Source organism: Micropterus dolomieu, unplaced genomic scaffold (genome assembly GCF_021292245.1).
Source record: "Micropterus dolomieu isolate WLL.071019.BEF.003 ecotype Adirondacks unplaced genomic scaffold, ASM2129224v1 scaffold_75, whole genome shotgun sequence".
NCBI lineage: Eukaryota > Metazoa > Chordata > Actinopteri > Centrarchiformes > Centrarchidae > Micropterus > Micropterus dolomieu.
The window spans coordinates 1-25,901 of NW_025744075.1; the positions used below are offsets into that span (position 1 = coordinate 1).

At 40.2% G+C, this 25,901-nt stretch overlaps 2 protein-coding genes across 5 annotated transcripts; both read left to right on the forward strand.

Moving 5' to 3' along the window:
* Window positions 1-908: 908 nt before the first annotated feature.
* On the forward strand, window positions 909-5,553 carry LOC123967142 (importin-7-like; the record flags this gene model as incomplete). Its single annotated transcript, XM_046043166.1, is given in 9 exon segments — window positions 909-975; window positions 1,138-1,263; window positions 1,364-1,461; window positions 1,553-1,648; window positions 2,279-2,499; window positions 2,814-3,022; window positions 3,125-3,331; window positions 3,427-3,543; window positions 4,481-5,553. Coding segments are annotated over 9 exon segments (1,239 nt in total), but the record flags the coding sequence as incomplete, so codon positions are not given.
* A 1,499-nt stretch (window positions 5,554-7,052) lies between these two features.
* swap70b (switching B cell complex subunit SWAP70b) lies at window positions 7,053-19,839 on the forward strand. Of its 4 annotated transcripts, none has more exons than XM_046043161.1 (12): window positions 7,057-7,304; window positions 9,085-9,225; window positions 11,619-11,792; window positions 11,918-12,145; window positions 13,668-13,814; window positions 13,944-14,052; window positions 14,214-14,395; window positions 15,731-15,838; window positions 16,746-16,912; window positions 17,511-17,709; window positions 18,488-18,584; window positions 18,973-19,839. In XM_046043161.1, exons 1-12 carry the CDS (start codon window positions 7,209-7,211, stop codon window positions 19,089-19,091), a joined length of 1,767 nt encoding a protein of 588 aa, XP_045899117.1. In that variant the 5' UTR covers window positions 7,057-7,208; the 3' UTR covers window positions 19,092-19,839. The 4 variants fall into 4 exon arrangements, with proteins under 4 accessions (XP_045899120.1, XP_045899117.1, XP_045899119.1 ...); XM_046043163.1 differs by lacking the exon at window positions 7,057-7,304 and adding an exon at window positions 7,476-7,527; XM_046043162.1 differs by lacking the exon at window positions 7,057-7,304 and adding an exon at window positions 7,482-7,651.
* Window positions 19,840-25,901: the final 6,062 nt, after the last annotated feature.

Consider the following 25,901-nt stretch of genomic DNA (forward strand, 5'->3'; position numbering starts at 1 on the left):
ACCAAGATAGAACTTTTTGGCCTTAATTCTAAGCGGTATGTGTGGAGAAAACCAGGCACTGCTCATCACCTGTCCAATACAGTCTCACCAGTGAAGCACGGTGGTGGCAGCATCATGCTGTGGGGGTGTTTTTCAGCTGCAGGGACAGGACGACCGGTTGCAATCGAGGGAAAGATGAATGCGGCCAAGTACAGGGATATCCTGGACGAAAACCTTTTCCAGAGTGCTCTGGACCTCAGACTGGGCCGAAGGTTTACCTTCCAACAAGACAATGACCCTAAGCACACCGCTAAAATAACGAAGGAGTGGCTTCACAACAACTCCGTGGCTGTTCTTGAATGGCCCAGCCAGAGCCCTGACTTAAACCCTATTGAGCATCTCTGGACCTGAAAATGGCTGTCCACCAACGTTTACCATCCAACCTGACAGAACTGGAGAGGATCTGCAAGGAGGAATGGCAGAGGATACCCAAATCCAGATGTGAAAAACTTGTTGCATCTTTCCCAAAACGACTCATGGCTGTATTAGATCAAAAGGGTGCTTCTACTAAATACTGAGCAAAGGGTCTGAATACTTATGACCATGTGATATTTCAGTTTTTCTTTTTTAATAAATTTGTTTCTACATTTCTGTTTTTTTCTGTCAAGATGGGGTGCTGAGTGTACATTACTGAGAAATAAAATGAACTTTTTTGATTTTTGGAAAATGGCTGCAATGAAACAAAGAGTGAAAAATTTAAAGGGGTCTGAATACTTTCCGTACCCACTGTAACACTAATCAATGTACTAAGTAGGAGGTATTGCCTCATTTTGAACAAAACAAAGTGTGTTTATGTATCTAAGAGCCACAATATTTGTAGTATCGGCTACGGATCAAATACTCATTGCCTTTAACTGTTGTTTCTTCAGATCACCCAGCAGCTGGAGGGCATCTGTCTGCAGGTGATCGGCACTGTGCTGCAGCAACATGTACTGGGTAAGCAGTTCTTCCTGTTCCTCCACATTGCTGTTCCACCTGAATGCTGCACTAAAACTCTATCTGTCTGCCCGCCCGCCCAAGAGATGACTTATTGAATATAGGCTATATTTGCCTCCCATTACTCACTTTTATCATTGTCGGGTTTTTTTGTCTTACCAGAGTTTTATGAGGAGATCCTGTCCTTGGCTCACAGCCTGACCTGCCAGCAGGTGTCGCCACAGATGTGGCAGCTCCTTCCACTGGTGTACGAAGTCTTCCAGCAGGATGGATTTGACTACTTCACAGGTATGTGCTGATCCATACTAAGTTTAGAGAGGGGGAGAAAGTGGGGATCTGTCTTGCTGTAAATTCAGCTGTGTGAAAAGCAAATGTCTTTCTGTTTCAGATATGATGCCTCTTCTTCACAACTATGTCACAGTCGACACAGATACTCTTCTGTCTGACACCAAATACCTGGAGATCATCTATAACATGTGCAAAAAGGTAAAATGCAGTTGATAATACACTCTTAATAATTATTTGTGGTGATTGGTGTGTATTGGGATATTTACCTGACCGTGTTCACTTCACACAGGTCCTGACAGGTGATCCAGGTGAGGACCCAGAGTGCCATGCCGCCAAGCTGTTGGAGGTGATCATTCTGCAGTGCAAAGGTCGCGGCATTGACCAGGTCAGTCTCTAATAGGGCTGTAAGAGTTCTGAAACAGACCAAAATTGCAACACAAAAGTCCACGCTCTCTTGTCCCGGATCCGAGAGACAGAACCACGACACACCCGCTCATGGGAATGTTGAGCTCTCATGACGACAGTGCAACTGTGCCCGCAGCTGGTTGGTGGGTGGGGGTGGGCTTGGTAGTGGTGTTTATCATATTTGTATTGAGAGTAGGTTATTTTAGGTAATTTTCCACCTTATTTTAGCGTTGAATGTGCTCCTCTTCTTGTCCCCACACACCAAGCCTCCACCTCTAGTCTCTCATGACAAACACGCCAGCTAGCTCCGCCTGTCCCTGTATGTGTCTCAGCTCACTTTCTCCATCAGCAGTACGTTTCATAAAGTCACCGTGTTTAACAAACTCACCCGTGATTTCAGAGATATGAACCAAACCGTGTCTCAAAAATTGAGGTCTGAACCAAACCGTGGATTTAGTGTATCGTTACACCCCTAGTCTCTAACTAACCATAAGCTAAAGGGATACAACTGAGTCTTAATACTTCTGCAGGATGCATTCACTCCTAAAATTAAAATAATTCTTCTGATTCTAATTTAATATTTATAATGTACACTGTTGCTCTGTTGCAGGTTGTGCCCTTGTTTGTGGCTGCTGCATTGGAGCGTTTGACGCGAGAGGTGAAGACCAGCGAGCTGAGGACTATGTGCCTGCAGGTGGCCATTGCTGCACTTTACTACAGCCCCCCTCTTCTCCTCAACACTCTGGAAAATCTCCGCTTTCCAAACAACACCGAGCCTATCACTAACCACTTCATAACCCAGTGGCTCAAAGACGTCGACTGCTTCCTTGGGTAAGAGTTTCATATTTATCTCAACAGCGTGAATTACAGTATACCTGGTTCTGACTGCTAAAACAATTGACTGTTTCAAAAGCTCACAAAGTGCTTTGATCCTGGTTTTGAAGGAAGAATCTAGCCATATTCAGTTTCACTTGTCAAATGTACATACTATGGCTGCAACTATTAATCATTTCATTGCAATTATCTTTCATTTTAATCACGACGTGCAGATTTCAAGCAAATTTCAAAAATTATGTCTCTATACTTATCAACTAATTGTTCAACCAGGTCTCGGTAATGTCAATAACTTTTTGTTCCCCTCACAGCCTCCACGACAGGAAGATGTGCATTCTCGGTCTTTGTGCTCTTATCGACCTTGAGCACAGGCCTCAGGCAGTCAACCAGGTGGCCGGCCAACTTCTTCCAGCAGCCATCCTGCTGTTCAACGGCCTCAAGAGGGCGTACGCCTGTCGAGCAGAGCACGAGAATGACGAAGATGACGAGGACGAAGACGGGGAAGACGAGGACGACAACGGTAGGGCATAAGTGTTTTGACGTACTCAGTGTTGATTCAGCTAAGATGTGAATTAACCGATGTTGAAAGGTATTACCCTTTTACACTCTGACTGATTTGTAGCTGAGCTGGGCAGTGACGAGGATGACATCGATGAGGAGGGCCAGGAGTACCTGGAGATGCTGGCGAAGCAAGCGGGTGAGGACGGAGATGATGAAGACTGGGAGGAGGACGATGCTGAGGAGACGGCACTTGAGGGCTACACTACAGCTGTAGATGATGAAGAAAACTTAGTGGACGAGTATCAGATCTTCAAAGCCATACTACAGAGTAAGCAAACACCGTGAAAATGAAACTGTTCAGGACAACCAAATGTGTCCATGTTGTTGTACATTGATCACTAATCTCACTTCACTGTGGTGCAGATATCCAGAGCCGTGACCCAGCATGGTACCAGGCACTAACACAGGCCCTTGATGAGGACCAGGGCAAACACCTTCATGAAATTGGCACACTTGCAGACCAGAGACGGGCAGCACATGGTGAGCACCAGCAGAGAACGAACCTCAATGTTCCCATTAAAATCTGATGCGGCCCTTCAGTCTGACAATAAAGCAAATTTTTTTACATGCTATTTCCTGCTTTTTTTGTTATTGATACCAGTTTGCTTTTCATTAAAAAAAAGAACTAAATGATATTACTAATGCCTTTTTTCTTCTGTACATTTACCTGGAATAAAATGTAGCATGCTGAACCTACCTATTTACACTACAGTCTTAACGCAGTGAAATCAGTCACTGTTGTGACCTTTTGTGTTTTTAATGGGCACAAAAACTTGATCTAAAAATCATATTTTCACCTCCATAAAGGAAAATAACTGTGGGTAATCCTAGTTCCGTCATAATATGCTAATACTGTGAAGAGCCCTGCCTGCATGGCTTCTGACAGTCCTTGTGAGCCAAAATGGTGGCCTGAAGGTTTTAAGGGGCTGACGATGAACTGCATGATGATGATGATGAGTCGAGCCTGGCTGGTGACCTCATCTCTCTCATCCCACATGTCATGATATATCTCTGTTGGTGACTAATAAAGCCAAAATTGTTGATCACACTGGGTGGCAGTAGACGAAGCTGCGCCAGAATCTAGTCTGGTCTGGATGCATTATAGCCAACCTTCAACACCTGAGCTGAGAACAGCAGAGCAGTGTGCAGAAGGTGAAGAAAAACACGAGAGGAATTTATGTTGGAAATACCTGTTTCCTGTTAGACCTGTTAGATTGACAAGCTAAGGAGTTTGACAAACCTGGTTTGAAAAGCCGTATTCTTCAAATGACGACATGAAATATCTTTTGGACTTCCTAGAAGTGAAAAAGGCCAACTTTTAGCTAGGGGGCAGCCGAGCACCAGCTGTGTAGTAAATGAAGACGTTCCCACCCATGTTGGTGATTTTTAAGAACTGTTGCTTATTGTCTAATTGCAGAATCCAAGATGATCGAGAAACATGGCGGGTACAAGTTCACAGCGCCAGTGGTGCCATCTACTTTCAACTTTGGAGGCACTGCTCCAGGAATGAATTGAGTCATCTGTTCTACTTTTTATTACTCTGTGACTGATTGTAGTGAAGTGAAAAAAGCTTGTGTTGTTCCCTTAAGTAGTGGTTCCAGAACTGGTTCTTCTCAGTCATTCTTCAAATCTGTCAAATGGGGAAATAGCACCAGAAGATGTGGGAAAGCAACCAAAATGCAACCAATGGCTGTGGAAAACAAACCAAGAACTTGAGCACGATGCAAGAGAAGAAGCTCTGAACAACGTTGTCTTCTGGAGCCCAGTGTGGAAGGGGATACCATGACGGCAACTCTTTTGTTTTGTTTTTCCCACTTAAACAAATTTTGGGGATTAACTGTTAGAAATTGATAATGGGACTAAATATTTCATTATCACTGTTGTGGCCAAATGGCTGTAATGATTATACCTCTGGTAGTGGTGATATATACGTTATTTTCTGCATAAACAAACACTCGTTTATGTACATACAAGCCAAGGTTATTGATTTTTCAAGTAGCCTTGAAAAACAACCAGAGGCATTTGTTAAGGTGTTAACAGCTGTATTCATATGTAGCATATTGGATACTTCATAGCACTATGTGATGCCTGATCTCTGTAAATTAATGACTAGCACTTTCATATTGTTCAGGTCTCCTAGCCTTCTGTATCAGACTGCAAATTTTTTAAATTGAAGACTATTTAAAATGAAAACAGCTGTAACTTTGTTACTTTGCAAGCGACTTCTGTAATGGCTGGTTGTCACGCATCTGGTTACAGAGTGGAACAGTGGGCAACTCGGAAACATTATTGATTTCAGGAAAAAAAGAGAATGCTCTTGGTGTTCAGTATGGCTACAGGACATGTGTTTTTGAGCACTGAAAGTACAATTGAATACATCATTGAAGCATGTACAATTGGACTTATCGTGAAGGTCTCAAGCTTTTGGTTGGTGTATGGATGAACCATCTATATATTCAACAACATATTAAAAAAAAAAAGCTAAGGGAAGTTATGACCACGAGTTTTTCCTTATCCAGGCACAGTTCTTCTGCTTTATGAATTTATTTTATAAGTAATTGGTTAATGAATGTCCACCAGAGTGCAGTCTGCTCCTGTGATCACAGAATCAGTTATTTGAGTGTCTTGATATTTGTCATATTATGCTGCATTTGTTCACAGAGCAGGGTTAGAAGTTTTGGCCCTCGATGCAGCAGCTCTGATGGGGGGGGGGGGATTAAAGAATCACTGGGAAAACTTGATCCTCATATTAGAGACAAGCAGCCCTGTGAGTCGTCCAGCGACCTGTACAAAGAAATTAAAAACAGGCACTGGACGCAATAAATAGAAATGAGGCCTTTTTCAAAGATGACATTTTAACATATCTTGCATGGTAATAGCAGGTGTGAATAATATAATGATCAATGGCTGAATTCCATTCACCTGCTCAGGGTCCTGCTATTGTGCATGTTGGCTCACTGAGTCCTTTGAAAAGAACAGCTGTCATTAATGTTAATTGTAAAACCTGTGCTTTTTCTCTGACAAGTCAAAATGTCTGCTGTGAAAAAGGCTTACCAAACAAAATGAGCTGCCATGATGCCTTAAAGTGGTATGACCTATTGTTGGGGCCCTGTTTTGTGTCCACATAGAGTTTTAACACCATTATCAGTTTTGTTCTAATCTTCTGTATATTTGTAATAAGTAGTTTGTCTGTGATCACTTTACCACACAGCAAATCTAGTATTGTAGCATTGAAAAACTGCATGCATTGCATAGATAATGGGAGGAACAGAGGTTAATAAAGGCCTGTCAGCTCATTTTTGCCCTAGGCCTCACTTTAATGTAACTATGCTGAAAATGCTTAACTTCAGTTTCCTCTGTCCTTCAATTCAGTTTCCTACCCTCAAAAGTTCTTGTTAGGTCTACCTTGTTAAGAGTTTATGGGGCTTTTGAAGGGTCGGATAAGCTAAATACAAGTATTGTGATAGTGCATTGCAGAAAATGAACTGGCGTCTGTAAGTCATTTTTCATGCAAAAACATTTCATGGTTCCATCTTAAATGTGAGACTTGCTGCTTTCCCATTTAATTATTTTAATTTATTGTAAATAATTTTGAGCTTTGTACTGTAGGTTGGTCAAAATAAGCATTGTGGTGGTGTCACTTTGGGTTCTGGGTAATTGTGAGGGCATTTCTCACTAATGTCAGAATTATTACAGACCAATCAACTTCTGCTTGTATATGAATGCATGGGTAATAATAATCATATATACTAGTATTTTCCTGCATTGAATACTTCTTGATCGTCCTGATAATACTTGTGTACTTTTACTTAAGTAACATTCATCAATGCAGGACTTTTACTTGAGTGTGGTATTAGTACTTAATTTGAAGGATCTAAATACTTCGTCCACCTCTGACATACAGTTAGTGTTAGTGGTACTTGAGGTTTTGAGTTCATGATGGGGAAACAGGATAAACTAACTGACGGGATGAACAGATGATACTGAACTGAACGTTATGTGGCGCTGTCATCGCTCTTGTCCCTACTGAGACACCGACATCGCGCTGGTGTTAGAGGGGCGGACAGTTAAACCCCCACAGACATTATTAGTGACACAAACAGACACTGCGGATCAACAGACCTCTGCTGCTGCTCACGGACAAAATGTGGCTTCGAGATGAGCTTCTGAAATCTATATGGCACGCATTCACAGCCCTGGACGTGGACCAACGTGGAAAAGTTTCCAAATCTCAGCTGAAGGTGCGTTTCACTTGTGTTTTGTTCGAAGTTCAGACCCCACCAAGGATGAATAGACACTCGGTCTAACGAACGTTAACTGTACTTCATTCGCGGTTTGTAACAGCAACTTACTTTTGATCTGTACCGTTACATTAGTTGCTGATGTAACGGTTCAGGTTCTAACGTTCTGTGCGGAAGTTCATCCTAAATATCACTTGTTTTCCTCAGCATAACGTGAGACTTCGTATGTTGAAGTTACTTATTATGATAAACACACGGCTAAACTCAATATTACTGTGTCAAGTTTAGTAACTTAGTTGTAGAAAGTAACTTAAGTAACGTTAACGTTACATGTACTCATAAATTACGTAAGTAACTTAATAACTTCATTGTGAAGGTACTCGCTCTTTACTTGGCTAACGTCAGCGTTATTTTCATTTCATGCTACTTTTACTTGAACGTTACATTTCAGAGGAACAAGACTGGACTGCATTCATTTTACATTACATTACCTTTATAGTCTGCAGTTATTTTGCATTCCGTTTTTATGTAAAATATATGATGTTACAGATGAACCTGTCTAACGTTAACAGTAAATTAGCGTCAACTCGGTTAGATAACTTACAACATTAAAATAACATTACTGCTTAAACATTTAGCTGTCAGTAATATAGGCAATAACCAATATAGATTAACGTTAAGTATGTGTAACGTTAATTATAAACTACGTGCTTTGCTCCTCATACTGATTTGTTCTTACTTTCTAATACTAAAATATGAACGCAGGACTTGTATCTTAAAGGAGTAATTTTATATAGTTACATTGTTTTGTTTTTTTAAATTAAGTTACATTGCACAAGGGTTTTATACCATCTTATTGTAGCCTACAGTATATTTTACTATAACAGCTACCGCAGGGATGCTAATATGTTGTGTTAACACTTGTTAGATTTTCTGATTTATCCACCATTCGTGAATTTTCGTTGCTGCATGTTTGTGTTTTCCTGAGGAGGTTTAAGCATGTTTAACCCACACTGTTAAAGGCAACATGTTACAGGCTGTTTTACTGAAGCAAAGGCCAGAGAGCCATGGTGTTTTGCCATGCCACAGCCTGGGTCTGAGTTTGTTTGCCTGCTGGGTCTGATGTCTATGTGCCTAGCCTGACAAAGACAAAGTGTGACTTCAAGGATCCTGCAGGGCTTTTCATCTCTCACATATGCTTACTCAACACTACAGACTGGCCAGAAAAACTCTAAGAAATCCCTATTTTGGAGGGATTCATTTATGGCCTTTATATCACCGTGATGGCCAGTTTACAGCTGACTATCCACCATGTATCTACCACCACCACACTTTGCACTGTCGGAGGAAACTGTTTGCAGGTGGCTTTTATTAAAATCTAAATTGTTCACATCACCAAGGACCATTTTAACTCTACGCTTGGTCAGTGATGCTTGTAAATGTGACAGATATTTGCATGTGTGGTAAATGATATCTGTGAGACTGATCTAGAGCTTTATCTTTAACTTACTCACACACACACACACACGCATCCTGTGGGAACATCTCATGAAATAATGCATTTTCTAGCCCATTACCTTACCCTAAAGTGTGCACTCAGATTAAAGTCCCCCACCAGGATATAAAAACATGAAACACACACACACACACACACAAATACATACGTACTGTATATCTAACAACTGTGCAGCAATATGTCTTGAGTTGATATATATGTCTCACCTGCAGAACTCATGTCTTATGGTAGTATTTAATTCTCATTCAAATTGTGTTTTTTTAGGTGCTGTCTCACAGCCTGTGCACAGTGATGAAGGTCCCTCATGACCCTGTGGCCCTTGAACACCATTTCAAAGATGATGATAAAGGGCCTCTGTCCAACCAGGGCTACATGCCGTACCTCAACAGGTTTATTCTTGACAAGGTGGGGACAAGATGCACAAGTAGTTGTAGGAGAATGGGAGAGTCCTGTGTTTTTAATCCAGTCGACATGCTATAATTAGCCAAAATGATAACTAGGGCTTTGGTATCATTTGCCATTTGTTTATATCAGTGCCAATGTGATACCCGAGTTTGGTTAACTGTACATTAAGAACTCAACAATCACATGACAGCTATAATAAAAAAGTACCTACAGATAATCTCCCAACAAGGATATCTAACCATATCTTTGGATGTAACTGTGTCAGTTAAATTGTAACTTCTATGGGACTGTCAGTTACAGTTGCTACGAGCAAATGTATATGTTTATGTAACGTTACTTTGCGAGATACAGTCAGTTTTCCAATCCAATGCAATCCAACTTTATTTCTAAAGCACATTTAAAACAACCAGGTTGACCACAGTGCTGTACATTGACATGAAACAATAAATAGACATAATACAACACCAAACAAATACAACATACAGCTCTCATGCCGGATTTAAAAGCTATGGAATAAAAATGCGTTTTAAGTCGTGAATTAAAAACCGGAACTGGGGGCCAGTCTGACATGAAGAAGCAATTCATTCCACAGTCTCAGTGCTGCAATTGAGAAAGCTCGATCACCTCTGTTCTTGATTTTAAGAACAACAAGAAGTGACTGGTTCGCAGACCTTAATGACCTTGAAGGAGCATGCGGCTTCAATAGATCAGTGATATAGGCTGGAGCTAGTCCATGAAGGGCTTTAAAAACACAAAATCGAATCTTAAAATCAATTCTAAAATTATCTGGGAGCCAATGAAGGGAGGCAAGAACAGGGGTGATATGATCTCGCTTACGAGTTCCAGTAAGGAGACAAGCGGCACCAGTTGTAGACGAGAGAGGGAGGCCTGGCTAACACCTACATTACAATAATCAAGGCGTGTTGTGATAAATGCATGTATAACCTTCTCGAAGTCTGTGAAGGATAAAAAGGGCTTTAGCTTAGTAAGAAGCCTAAGTTGAAAGAAACTTGCTTTCACAACAGAATTGATCTGCTTCTCCATTTTAATGCCCAGGTTTGTTACAACAGACTTAACATAAGGTTTCAGGGTGCCCAGGTCTATTTGTGAGACATCAGAGGTGCCACTGGGTCTAAAAATTATGACCTCAGTTTTACTCTTGTTGAAGTTTAAAAAATTTAGGGCCATCCAGGCTTTAATATCATTAAAACAGTCAACCAATTTTGTTAAAGAGCTACCATCTTTTCTTTTGATGGGCAAGTAGATATGTGAGGAACACAGAAGGTGAAATAGAGCCACCAAAACTGACTCTAAAATCTCTGTCTGACAAGTATGACCTAAACCATTCTAAAGCAGTGCCCTTAATCCCCACGCCATGCTTGAGGTGAGAAATAAGGACGCTGTGGTCAACTGTGTCAAATGCTGCTGTAAGATCTAAAAGCATATACATATTTTTTCAACAAAAAGCTTTCATTTTTATATCTAACAAAAGAAGCCAAACTTCTAAAATATCAATTAAATGTTGTCTAAACACAAGCAGCTGAACAAGCACTTTGCATATAAATGACTAGAAATTAGAAACTGAATCTGATCTGATAAGATTACAAATCTGACCAGACATTTGATTGCCAGATTTTGGTACTAGATAGTTTTCTGTATATGGTGCTACAGACACATTTGAATTAGTACTAGCAAGGAATTAATTTTGATAATTAGCCCTAGTGGTAACAAAGCTCTTATTTATACTGAATATTTCTCTTTGCCATGAACAAAGTGCAATATTAGGCTTTGAAAGAAAAACTAACAACAGTTACACAAAGAATAAAAATAGAATAAAAAAACTTCTCCTTCTCTGATGAAGACTGTGTGACACAGATTAGGATGAGTAATCCTGTTTTGCTCTGTAGCAGAGGAAATGGTCACAACCACTTCTCTGTTGTACCCAGAGTGTGTTTTGGCTAATATTTACAGTATATTATGTATTGTTAGTATAATAACAGTTTTTGAAATGTAAATAAAATGGGCTGCATCGTTGTACTCTCTTTGCAAAAGGGGATTCTTCTCTGTGATAGAGTTTTTGACCTGTAGCTTAGTGAGCACAGTGTAATACACAGCAAACAAAGCTGTTGACATGTTATAACGTTAACACTCATGTCAGCTAGTAAACAGCTTGAGTTTCACTCTTTGTGCTTGGAAGCTGTTTTCTTGCCTTTCTCTTGACAGACCTGACTTGAATAAAAATGAGGCATTTAATTACATCAGGTTTGTACCTCACATCCTGCAGACTCGAGGTTTTGAAAGGAGGCAGACACCGGTCTCCTGCTTAGCGTTTGTAAACACGTTGCCCTCACTGGTGCTGACCAGTTTGACTCCGACTGAATTTTTATTCACAGGTACAGGAGGATTTTGATGTATTGGAGTTCAACAAGATATGCTGGACACTGTGTTACAAGAAAAATATCTGCACCAAACATCTACTCTTCTCAGATGACGATGCTTTCAAAGTCTGGTGCATTTTTAACTTTCTTTCAGAAGACAGATACCCATTAGTCATCATTACTGAAGAGGTGAGATCCTTACGGTTGGTTTCTGTGGGTTTTTAATGTGCACACTGGAACAAAGAGGAAGAAAACCTTTAACCATTCCCACCCTTGACATGGTTTGAAGCTCTTTTGTCTGTCCATCTCCCTAGATTGAGTACTTGCTGCGAAAGCTGATGGAGGCCATGGGGAGCGGATGGAGTAAGGAGAAGTTTGCAGATTACAAGCTACAGCTGAACACAAAGAAGAACTGCCTGACTGCCTGGGAGCTGATTGAACTGCTGGGGATGGGTTACTTTAGCAAGGGCATGAACCGCCAGACCCTGTCCATGGGCATCAACGAGGTCTTCCAGGAACTCATACTTGATGTGCTCAAGCAGGTTAGACAAGACGTTGATCTCCCTTTTACAGATCCAGTTTTGATTTATTCAAAAGAAAGACGCATGCTCTAAGCCGATAGTGCACTCACAGTAATATGTTACATAGATTAAAAGTCATTTAATCTGTGTTTTGATCTTCAGTAGACAATGTGCAATTATAATATTCTCAAATAATTAAGCAAATATAACTATATCATATTATTATATACTAAGTATCAGATCTGTATCAGTTAAACTAAATGTGATTATAAGCAGGATTAGTGCATCAATAATACAGATATATACACAGATATACATATATTATTTTTTAGACTTCCATTATTATGGAATGTATAATAATAGTATATAATTTATGGTTTGACAGAAGCACAATTATTACAACAATAGACATAATGTATATACTACAACCAATACATAACAATAGCTGATCTGGTTTAGGATAATTTGCATATTCATATGATTAATGATAATACACACAATACATATGCACATTTTTAATAAGAAAATGCATTTTACTGAAACTGCTCGCTTCTATTTCTTGAATATACTAGTTAATATACTGTATATTACATTTGCAGTATGTCATACCATTTGTTTTATAGACTATCTAAGTAGTATAACTTATAATGTTTCAAGAGGTGGCATTGTGCTTTTTGGCTTTTCCCCTCTCCTTTATTGAGTTATATGCCCTTTTTTTGCATGTAATAGGTTTGCAAAGTGAAAAAGCCCAAAGTCCAGCCCAAAGGGAGTTCCCATCTCCCACAGAAAACACTGCTCTGAACTGCCTGAAAACAGCTCATTTGTAGTCCAACCTTTTATTCCGCTTTCTTGTGACATCACAAGAAAACACACGTCATAACGCTCGCCTAGCGGCTAGTCCGACATGCCCTCAAAAACACCGGTGGAAAAACACACTGAGCTGCGGCACACAGTGACACGACGTCCGCCTGCTGCCTCTCCTCTCCCTTCCAAACACTAGCTACCCTCCAGGCAGTCAATGGACATAAAATTGTTATTGTGATGTAGAGACAGAGCTCAGTTATAAAGTTATGGATGACAGATACATGTGTTACAGATTAATAACTCACCTCTCTGAAACTCTTGCTGCTGGCCATGTTGCTTAGCTGGTAAGGAGAACATATACAGCTGAACCGAAGCCGTGTTTACTGGCTTCTTTGAGCTGCCCTTCTCTACTTCTGATTGCCTAGTAGTCCTTAACTAAGAACTGCGCATGTGCAACTCCCAACAAAGATCATGTAGAGGCAAGATGAATCACTCCATAACTAAAACCGAGCGTTCAACACACACGGTGAAAATATGACCTGCAGCAATGTGCAGTATGACAAAAATATGGTGTTTTTTGGAAATGAAAACTATGTAAACCTGTTCTGGTACAACCCCTAAATAAAATGATGAACCTGAAAATGAGCGTTATACCACCTCTTTAATATATCAGCGTTATTATAACAGAATAATCACGTGACTCAAGTGTCTTTGTTTACCTCCACACGGTGTTTTGAAGGGATACATGATGAAAAAGGGCCACAAAAGGAAGAACTGGACCGAGCGCTGGTTTGTCCTTCGACCCAACTCACTGTCATACTACGTCTGTGAGGATCTTGTGGAGAAGAAAGGAGACATCATTCTGGACCGAAACTGCTGTGTGGAGGTTACTTTTTTGTTAGGATGTTAAATTGTCAGGCTGTGTTGACTAAATCATTTGAAGTGAACTGACACGGTTTTGTAGATTTTCTATGATGTAGCTGAGTGTGTCATGACATATTTTTCTCTCCTGCAGTCTCTGCCAGATAAAGAAGGGAAGAAATGCCTGTTTATTATTAAGTGCACTGATAGAAGTTTTGAAATCAGTGCGTCAGATAAAAAGAAAAAGCAGGAATGGATTCAAGGTATTGAGGAGTCTTTTTTTCCACTACTCTGTAACTGCCTACTTTGTCTTTGTCACTTGAATGTTTGTAATTATCATAGTTACTGACTCAACAGTGCATCTATAGTCAGATTGTTGTGGCGGTAAATCAATGGGCCGCCCTCTTGCTCCGTCTCGTGGCAGCTATTCAAACGTGCATCCAGCTGCTGAGGTTGGGGCTGCCGTCTCCTCACCGCGAGGCCCGGCTGAGGCGCAGGGAGCTCCGCCAGAGGCAGCAGGCGGACGACGACGACCTGGCAGAGAGGATGAAGCAGCTCCAGACGGCCAATGAGAACAAACAGAGACAGCTGGAGGCTATGAGGAAGGTACTGTTTCGTGCTCAACTCTCAAAAAGGACTTTGAGAAGGAGGCTATCACACCTTGTCGGGTCCAGTAACCATTGGCACAACTTATATTGTCATACACAGTCCTTGTCATGTCATGTTGCCTTTAGTGAACACTTTTGACTCATGTAGTCTGGTTTACTACTATCTATTTGTATCATAGTAAACAGTCTTATCTCTACTATAGGAATCTCTTTCCTACTGTATACCTGATTCTCTATAATCTTTTTCATCATTTAAAAGTAGCACAGAGGACGCGTTCGGTGGCCCAAACTTCCTATTTTGGGAAATTAAAAAAAAAAGATATCTTGTAAATACATAAGAATGCAATAGGAAATATATATAGAGCACACAAAGATGAATCACAACCTCTCTAACGCAGTCTTTTAATATGAACATAATAAGATGTAAATGGAACACTTATTGCAGGGCGGCTTTTTACTATACACAGGATGTTATTTTATCAAACCCCTGTAGGTTGTTGCGAGAAACTGCATGATGAAATGCATTAAACAAAGCTAAATATGAATAAAAGATGTGCTTTATTGTAGGCACAAATGTGGTGCTGTTGTGTGTTAGCCTAGGTAACTTTGTAAATCTTGGATCTAGAAGACATGCAGCAGATTCTCACAAAGAGTTTTTGGTTTTATTTTTCACTTTTTATTTTCAATTGTATTTTAATTTCGGCCCATCTCGCCGTCTTCAGGATGTTAATCCTAGAGGGGACAATATGTTCCAAAACACTGATCTAATGAAACAGATGGTTGGTTTAACTCCATTACCAGAGGACAGAGTTATTGTTCACTTCCCTTTATTTTCACATATTCTTTATTAACATAATCTAAATGACAAATTGATTAAAAACAAAAACCCACATCATATAGCAGAACACTTGCAGTGAAAAGGGAAGCAAAACCTGCTATGCAAATGATTGTATATGTCAGTAAGGGACACCTGCGTCTAGTGGGGGGCCAGGCGCATGAACTCAATTGTTTTGGAGCTGCAGCAAACAATTGATGGCTTCTCACTTCTCTTTTTACCCTGCCAGATGGCCTTTTTCAAATGTCAAAAACTAATTTATCTTTACATTTTTGAATACATGGATTGTTTACTGGTGTTACTAAATAAAATGTAACACAGACTACAAAAAAAGAGTTTCTTAGTTGTTAGACCTATAAATACATACTGAACCAACCACAGATTTCTCCTTATTAAGTTATTTATTAAGTCCTGTGTGTCCCCAAAGGGTTTCACCTTGTAGCCTGATGCGGTCTCCAGTAAAGCAGTAACAGCTCCTTCCTCTTTTGTGCTTCACAGAAAATGGAAGAGGCTGCGGCTATAGCAGCAACAGAGGAGCACAGGAGGAAAAAGACTCAGTCAGACCTGCAGGATCGCTACAGACTGGACCTGGAGAGAGAGAAAATGGTAACCACTGTGTCTGAGTCTGCCTCTCACAACTCTGCCCCTTTCTCCTGAGCATGTGGACTGATAAGTGTCACACATGGTCTTGTCAGAAGCTCAGAAAGAAAACTAAAAAGTCTGGTAAACTTTCATTCTGTCTTTTTTTTCTTTTTCTGATTAGGTCAGCATCACCCGTCTGTGACTCCTTTCTTCCAGGAAACACAAGCTAAAAAAAGTTAAATTGATAAATCCCATGATGTTGAGTCATCTTTTGTCTGAGTGTCAGATGCACCGACTTATTAATCATCGTCTTACTTCAGTGACTGAACAGACAAATTGCTTTGTAAGATAAGAACAACTTTATTGTCTGCTCAAGAGAGATTGCATAATTGCAGCAACACATAAGCGGATCTAGATTAAGCTAAATTATAAAAACATGTAGCTCAAATCAAGCAATCTGATTGGTTCATAGTAGTGATATAATGGGCGTATAAAACAGGTATTACGTCGAATTCCTTTGCACAGATCCGTATCACTCCACGACGAACAGGGTTTGAGTTATAATCTGAAGAGAGAGAGAGAGAGAGAGAGAGAGAGAGAGAAATCATTGCTTATTACGAGATTCAACATTTCCCTCTCTCACACACATGAAAACGCACAAACACACACACACAGCAGTCCGCTACTTGCCCCAGATGTATGCTATGCAGCCTACCGGCAGCCTGGTGACACTAGTTTTTGCTTCGCGTCGGGCCGGCAACCCCCTTAACTGTGATATAATAAGCCTATACCACAGCCTGTTGTGAGCTATAGCTTAAATATAGCAAATGTCACAATGCAGTATTAAATCAAGATTTACAGTTAATTTGTATGTTATTGTTAGGGCCTAGTGTGTAAGAATGTGCAACAGTGTGTGTGTGCGTTCATTCAGGTGCGTCAGCAGATGGAAGAGCAGGTGGCTCAGAAGTCCAGTGAACTGGAGCAGTACCTGCAGCGCGTCCGGGAGCTGGAAGACATGTACCACCGGCTGGAGGAGGCCTTAGAGGACGAGAGGCAGGCCAAGCAGGATGAGGAGGCCATGCGCAAGCTGCAGGCCAGGTCTCAGAGACACACACACACACACACACACAAACACACACACACACACGCTGCTAATATTTACTTTTTGACACTGTTAGAGAGCTGTTGGTGAATCTCATTATTGGGGCTGTAGTTAGTAGTTATATTGTGAGTCTTCTGCCCTCACTATGCGTGTAACAAAAAAAATACATCTGCGGGTATGTAGTTTTTAATTCTGAGAAAATTTAGCTTTTGTAGACTGAGAGTGGTTTACTAGGTAAACAGCTATGCAGTGAGCTAAACACACTTCCAGTAAAGGCTGAATAAAGCGGATGGCCTTTGAGACCTTTACAGGAACCAACTGTGAAACTGAAACTGTGAAAACAGTGCTGGGACAACAAATTCCATCCATCCATCCATCGACAACCGCATATCCTGCATACAGGGTCGCGGGGGGCTGGAGCCAATCCCAGCTTACATTGGGCGAAAGGTGGGGTACACCCTGGACAGGTCGCCAATCCATCGCAGGGCACAACAAATTCCATGACAGTGATTATAAGTCAGCAGCAATAGGATTCACGTGGTGAATATAGATGTAAAGACACTTTAAGCATCATTGCTGTATTTTCCATCACAGGCTGCTGGAGGAGGAGGCAGCAAAGAGGGCAGAGCTGGAGCAGATCCACCTGCAGCAGCAGAGGGTGTTGTCTCAGACTGAGGCCGAGAAGCAGGAGCTGGCGGCCGAGCAGCTGGCCAAGGAGAAAGACCTGCAGGCAGCCATGCTGCAGCTGGATAGACTGGAGAGGGAGCGGCACGGTGCACTGGAGCAGTACGAGGTCAGGTCATACATGTGGAGGTTTACACTGATCTGAAAAATCTATCTAGGAATCTACTATCAGCCTGGAAATTGTCGCTTGGCATTAGACATATTTTTATTTATATTTTTGCATGAGCAGAAGCCCCTGTTCTTGTATCTGGTAGTAAAACTACACACAAATATGTATTATGTTTCACATTTGTGGCATTTTATTGATTCTAATGAATGATGTTCAGTATATGGAGCAATAGAATAGGCTACAAGTTGCATCAGCAGAGCCACAGTCAGTTCGTGGTGAGGAGGAAAAAGTTGAAAGTCTTCAATACCTTTGTCAATATCAGAGTACGGGATCCTTTTTTTTTTATATCTTACTTTGAAGAAACAGAAACATGTTTTTTTTGTTGTAGTTTTTAGAAAACAAGCCAAAGTTCTCAAATGTTAAATTTTGTCCAGAGAGGAACAGGACAATGCAGAAACTTTGCCTAAATAAAATAAAACTATCAAACTTTTTTATTTAAATCATTGAAAAAACAGAATACTTGACAGATATCGATACTCAGCGATCCAACGTGCTGGTGCCAAAAATATTGGGATGCCCAAAACCTTAAACTGTCATAATCATGACTCATCAACAATAGAGGAAATCACATCAGCAGCTGCTCTACCTGCTGGCTGAACTGTTTCCACTGTCTCCAAATGTGCTGCCCATTTCTCTCCTCTCAGCTGAGGTCTAATTAAAGTTTATATGATCTGATTCCCTGTTCTCTTTTCTGTCACTTCCACTTTATCTTATATAGGAGGTGTCGAGGAAGCTTGAGCGAGCAGCAAACAAGACAAAGACTTGGAAGGACAAGGTGGCCAAGCATGAGGGTCTGGTGCGTCTCATCCAGCCAGGTAGGGAAACTTATTATTGTTCATTAGCAATTGCTGGTTAATTCATGAATATTTATCATCAGTATTTGATCAGCATCTAAGAACTGATGTGTTTTTACAATATTTTGACATTGTAATGAATTAAGGTCGTTTAAACATATTAATACTGAGAGTTGCAGAAAGGACAATAAATGGCCGAAAGAATGTGGACACGTGTTTATGGCCTCTTAGTTTAAATTAAGTGAAATCTCAATGATATTTTAGACAAATGCAATGCCAGCATTGAAGAGTTTATCATTTGCTTAGATTGGATTCAACTTTACTGTCACTGCACACATTAAGTACAACAAAATGCATTATAAATGATTTGCCTGTAAATCTTGTTAAAATCTTTTACCCTGGTCTTTAGGTCATAAAGGACCTCAGCGGATCACTAACTGGGGTCCGGCTTCATTCACCGATGCTGAGCTGGAGCTGAGGAAGAAGACGTGGCAGGAGAGGAAGAACCAGGGGGCTCAGGCTCAGTGAACTCTCGCCATGAGAGGTGGATCACGCAATGATGAGGAAGACTCAAACTTTTATTAACTTTAGAGCCTAAACCGTCACATTTGTGGTTTGATAGCAGGAACTCACATGACAGCCGCCAAGGATTAACTGCCTTTTATTGCAAAATTAACTGCATTTTATTGCGTTCATTATAATTTCATGCATTTCACGTTGGAACAAGTAGTTTGACAAAATAATCTTGAGTCAAGGTCTGTTTACTAATTTTATCCTGAAGGTTCTCGTTGTCTTTGCTCAGTTGACATGGAGATGGAGACGATGGGTCATGGCGATGACATCTGAACCATCTCTGTGACAACCAAGCAAACTTCATTCCCTCATTGACCATGAGGTGCAGTTGAAAGTGCTTGGAAAAAAGCACGTAAGTGGACCTTGAGTTACGATGACTATCAAAAATTTTTACTTTAATTTTTTATTTTGTAATTTCGATCCTTTCTGATTTCACATGCGCTATTTAATTGAACTACTCTGCAGATTTTTTAAATGTTTTTGACGTAAACATGTAAATGTTAATGTAGCCTTTTACTGACTTCCAGCAGTTTATTGGCTGAAGTAAACTGCGTCTGTTACAGTCATAGCTTAGATGCTAAAAAAATGAAACACCATCTATTATTTATGAATGTGGACGGCTGTTTTCAGAGGGTCAGAGAAGAAGCTATTGACAAATAAAGCAACTTCCTTTCCTTTATTAAAGGTGTAGATCTTGCTGCCACCTTGACTCCTCTACCTTTTAATCATGGCAAACAGTGTCCACCAGGTGTCACCATATGAACAGCATTCTCAGTGTGCTACAGGCACACATGGCAGCTTCCAACAGCTAAACTCAAAAACACAGACAAACACACTCTTCCTTTGTTCAAGTGCAAGAAAACACACGTCTTGGACAGCAGCATTTTAAAGATGTAGAAGGAGCCTTGATGCGTCTCCACCACTGGGTCATGATGGTGGCTTCAGCCTTTTAACTATGGAGCGTACTCACCAGTGTGAGGTGTTCTTGAAAAGAGCCATGTTGTCCAGATGTTGCGAAGGTTCTTGAATTTTTCACACTTAAAGCATAAACCCATAAGTTATTCTCAACCTCAAACCATTTGTTCCTACTGAGGACATAAATCTTACATAAACTGGTCACAAATACATGTTTCACTTAAAATAAAAAAGGCTAAATCATTTTCTGAAGCAGCTGGAAATTGATGTTTTTAGGGTGTTTTGTTGGCCATTGTTGGTTTTGGTCTTTTCATAGGATTTGTCGACAATAATAAAAAAAATCTAGCCTTTTCATTTAAGTAAGGATAGTTGATAGTTCATGCCATATTTTTATCTGTAGTGATGAACTGGTCTGATTTGCCAGATGGGTGTCGATGCCGTTACTGACCTGATTAAGCAGATCAGGTATCAGCCACAACATGACAGATCCACAGTAAATATAGTTTATAAATTCAGCATTTCCGTTATCAGTTACCTTCATTCAGTGTGACTCACAGTGGGCCACAGCCCTCCCAGGTCTCATGTTACTTTACTTAAAAGTGAGTTCCACACAGTGAGGTGTACAGATTTAAATTAAAGAAAAAGAGAGCACTGATAACAGATTGGTACTCGTATTGGTGAATACTGAGTTGAGGGATTGGAATCAGTATCGGGAGAGAGAAAGCTGGAGTGGTGCATCCCTAGTTACCTGCCTGTTTGTATGACAGGTCTGTATGTGTTGTACAATATGACCTCATTGTTCCAGTAATCGCAAAAACAAGATGAATCACACTTGATGCACGCGACATGCAGCAGCCAGGGCTCCTTTTAGCTGTGTCTCAGTTGTCTTGGTGTCAAAACAAATCATTTTGTGCAACAAAGGACCACTGTTCTCACACGTACACCTCACCTTTGTCTTGTCCACCTCATGGTTCAGTGAAAAAAGAGACAACATTACAGGAATACTGTAAGTGGGTGAAACTATCTGCTGTGGAAACCAGCCAGCCCGCACAATGAGTGTCTTTACTTTTAGATGTAAAAATTCTCATGCCACCTTTTAGTTGTCTCTTTTTGAGGGCGGAGCTGGAAGGAAAGATTGTTCACCTTGAGTTCAAAGTTGTTAGAGAAGGGGATGAGATAAGAACCTGCATTCATACACTGATCTGACAGTCATCCCCTTGCAGATCTCTTTATACCGGTGGGTAACTGATAACATCAGAAACAGGGACAGATGGCCCAAATCTCCAAGCTAATACTGTAACCAGGAATGTGGTTTACCACCAAAACAGATCATCTAATCCACATCCTTTTTTGACGTGTTTGTTCATATGATTGAAGTTTTTTAATTGGTGCACCAAGTTTTAACATGCCAGATAAAATTCAGAAATACTCGAAAGTATTAGAATGAACAGCAAATAACTGATATAATTCAGACAGATTTACTGTTCACATTTTGTCTTTAAGAGATATTTATATCCCAGAAAGTGATAAAAATTGCGCCATATTTCTTTTTGCAAACACTATTCTGAGAATTGGGGTTTCTAATCTCCGTGGCTAAACTGCACAAGCCCTCGGCATTCCAAAAATAAGCATATCTCTAGCTGTCTCACCCTCGCCCCATGTGTCCGAGAAGTACCCTAATGCCCATAACCAATTCATCTGATTCCTGTCCAACATGTCCTCATCGAAATTGATTTGAAACAGGAACATTTTTTGGGATTGTTTGCTGGTGAAAAAATGTCTGGCAGATTTCTGTTTTCGGGGTTAGATGACTTCCCACAGTGACCTCACAGCCCCGAACATTTTGCATGGTTGAATGGACTCGGGGTTTAGCTGCACAGAGAAACTGTGGGTCACTTACACTGGCAAGTGAAAAACACTAGGGCCTCAGACAAGTAACTCTGGGCCAAGGAAACAAGACATTAACATAAACTTTAAACCCCACTATTATCCCTTGAAGCTATAAATCAAATGTGTAATTGTTCTTTTCTACTCATGGATGAGCAGGCGTTGTCCGGATAAGATCATTTGGAGCTCAGTTGATTAATGCATTTGATCATTTTCCAACTAGACCCCCATGTTGCTACAGGCAGCTGACATCATTGTGATTTTAGGGTGGGACTTGTTGATGTGTATCGAGCCAGTGAGATCAGTATTTGGAGTTGTTGCGATGAATTTCAGAGCAGGTGCCCGCTGCGGGGCCACGGAGCTTCGAGGCAGAAGGGCCCCCAGCAGCAGTGAATCAACTCTCAAATTGCCCACATTGCAGGAAAGGGAAACTGCTACATAGCCCACATTCATTGCAACCGCAGGGCTACGTGGATAATGGGATTTGGAGGACCATTAAAATAAATCAGTATCATCTGTCACTGGAGTATTTTTGGGGCCCTTGGAAAGGCCAATCAGCATATTTTTCAAGTTGTTTTTTTGTACAAGAAGCATTTACTCCAGCTGTGACTGTACATAAAGAGCACGGGATCCAAAACCAACAGATACGTGCAATCTTGCATTTATAGACTGCTTTTGTCTTCGTGAGCGCAGCACGCTTCCAGCCAACCAAGACTAATCATGCAGAACTCAGGAGAAACATGTAGCCAAGTTACACAAGATCACAATTACACAGCGCTGCATTTTAAAACACACGCTGTTCTTAGGGATTATTGATGCCTTCATCAGTAATTCGTCTTAAACTTTAGAGAAGAAGTCAGTTGCTGAGGCAGAAATGTAGCCTAACTCCCGTCATCATTGTGTAACAGCAAGGGTCTTTCATTCAACTTTCCTACAACTTGAATACAACAAATTTGCATGAATCTGGTTTGATCCAGTCAGAGGAAGGCAGCAATGTGGAATCAGTAACTGAATAACAAATGGCTGTCGAGTAAAACTGCCATCTCTGCCTCAGGAGGAAATGATTCCTATCATGCCATTCCACGCGATCCTGCTGGATAACTTCCGCTTCATCCCTCTCTTCATGGGCAGAGTTCCTAATCTCCGTATCCAAAGCAAGAGGCTAAATATGGAGAGGGCTGCCAGAGGCTCTGCCCAGATGTTGGCCTGCTGCAGCTCTGCACCTGCTGCCAGTACAAGCCACTAGGGAGATCGTACTGAGGGACAACCCCCCCTCTCCCCATCCATCGTACCTTCAGCTTCCTCTCAGAGACAATCCTTCCGGGAACCGCAGGAGTCCCGTTCAGAGCCGTCAAACAGGCGCCACAGAGCCTGAGCTGGGGCTCGTGCCCAGTCCCATATTCATTGCTGGCAAGTGAGACACCCATCATCATCCTCTCCAGGCCCGGTTGTTGGCCCCCAGTGCAGCAGTGTCTGATTACCTTTCATTGAGAGAAAATCTTTAATAAAGATGATGTGTTCATGAGAGGCCAGGAAAATGTGGCAATTACAAATGGTCTAAGTTTTCTTCCTGTATCCTATGACCCATTGTAGATCAAGACTTAAAGTCTACAGCTTGTAGCTCTCTGAGGCTGCACTCTGGCACAATGGTGCTTTGAGCTCAATGCTAATGTCAGCATGCTAATATACTCACGATCACAATGTTTCATTTAGCTTGTTAGCAAATGCTAACATTTGATATACAGTAGGCTATAGCACTAAACACAGCTGAGGCTGAGGCGACTATCATTAGTTTTGCAGGTCTTTAGTCATCAAACAAAGTATTGGACAAAGTGAAATGTGGACATAATGATGGTGCTAGATGATGAAAAGTGATCCCCAGATTAATTACAATTCATCTTGAAGGAACAGGAATATCTGCACCAAATTTGCTAGCAATCAATTGCCATATGGTAACAACTGTAGGATGGATCTGTCCATGGATTAATAAAGTATATCTTCTTCTTCTAACTATGCTCTGTTCACAATTATTTTCTTAAAATTTTATGAATATGTAGTTGACAGGAAACAGGAAATCATTGTTTCCCTACTTCTTCTCAGCAGACTGAAAATGGCGGTGGGAACACCGCTGCGCCATTTTCAATCTCCTACTGTCCTTTTATTGAAGCCATTAGAAATCAAAGGCTGTGTATGTAAAATATAATTTTTCACAAGAATATCTTATAGATTATATTCGCATGTGATGAGGTTTTGTTGTTTTTTGTGATAGCTAGATTGTCTGCCATGTGCTTAGCTTTAGCTTTAGCCAGTGGATTAGTAATAAGCTTAGGAAATGCATGGTAAAAATAAAAGTAAGTTGTAAATTCGATTAATACTTACCTGATTTTATTTTGATTTTACAAGACACACTCAAGGTGTCAAATTCATTTAAGGGAAAAGGGCAATAATTTGATTTATGTTGTTGTTGTTTAGCTGTTGATTTGCATTCAAAAGTGAAAACACTGAAATGTAAAGAGAATAACAGTGGTAGTATATTTTAAATAAAGAAGTTCCTATTCTGTTGTTGAATAAAGACTGTAATAAACATTTGGTAATAACATGACAATTATAAAACTTCGTAAATCATTATTAAATACAAGCAACTCACTTAGTAATAAGCCATCAAATCTGCAGTTGTTAAAGTTGATAAATTGTCACAGATTGGATGGAGTCTGGTCCAGGTGGTCCGCAGTCTTTTTCCAAGAGGTAAGTGGTCTTAGCCTTCATTATAGGGTTCTTCCTTATGAATCAAAGAGCTTGATTAAAAAAAAGACAAAGCAAGTGAAATGCTGGAGGAGGATTTCCATAATCTGGAAAGTTTTACTTGTTCATGGATTTTATTTTTATTTTAGTTTTAAATCATTATTCTAGTAAGTAAATCATATAGTAAACATTAGTCTTTAGCTAATTATTAATTTGTTACAGCATACAAACCCTTTTTATAGGATGCCTTATTAGAAAGTGGTACCGCTAATACTGTAGGCATCAGCCGGTGGTGGGAAGTAAATACGCAAATGTACTCAAATACAGTACTTGTAGTATTTCCTTTTGATGCAGCCTTACACTTCAAGTCCACTGCATCTGAGAGGGAAATATTGCACTTTTTATTCCATTATATTTATCTGACAGCTGTAGATTTGTCCTGCTAGTTCTTAAAATATGATATATCACTACAGATAATCATAATTAACATTATAAAGTTTTTACAGTAACTTCAGCCAGCTACAACATTAAAATCCTGTTTACTTGTTAAACGATACTTTTTTTTACCTCTTGAGCTACAAAGAGGAGTCTTTCTTCATTGTCCTGGAATGAACTCCAGTCTACGCTTAAGATTGGCGCGCCAATTTCTTTAGCTGCTTTTAAAGAATATCAGACATTCTAACGGACATATGTACTTGTTTTTAATTAACGCTAGTTAGATCTCTACATTTAGTCTTTTTAATTTCGTTTGTTTACATATTAACTCATTGCATTTTTGTCAATGTAAATATTTTGTACATTTTGTGTAAATTTGTATTGTATTTGAAAATGCATTGTTTTTCAAGTCATGGTTGAAAAATTGTGCTTGTGCTATACAGGACTCCCTTGTGAAAGAGACTGTGTCTCAATGAGACTTTTCCTGTTTAAATAAAATGTTTATATATGTTTATATATATATATAGTTAACATATTCAAATGCATTCAGTACACGTTTAGATACATTTGTCCAGTTTTTATCTATTTGATCCAATCTCACCTGTATAAGCAGCACAAGAAAACAAGCAACAGGTAGTTTCAAGTGTGTTTGATTTATTTCCAAAAAATTAGTGTCACCACAAAACATGGTACAAAGATACAGTAACGTAAGATACAGCCTCTGACATCTTTCAATAGTTTCATTTGTGTTTTTCTTTCTTTTTTAATGAAACTGTATGCTGCACA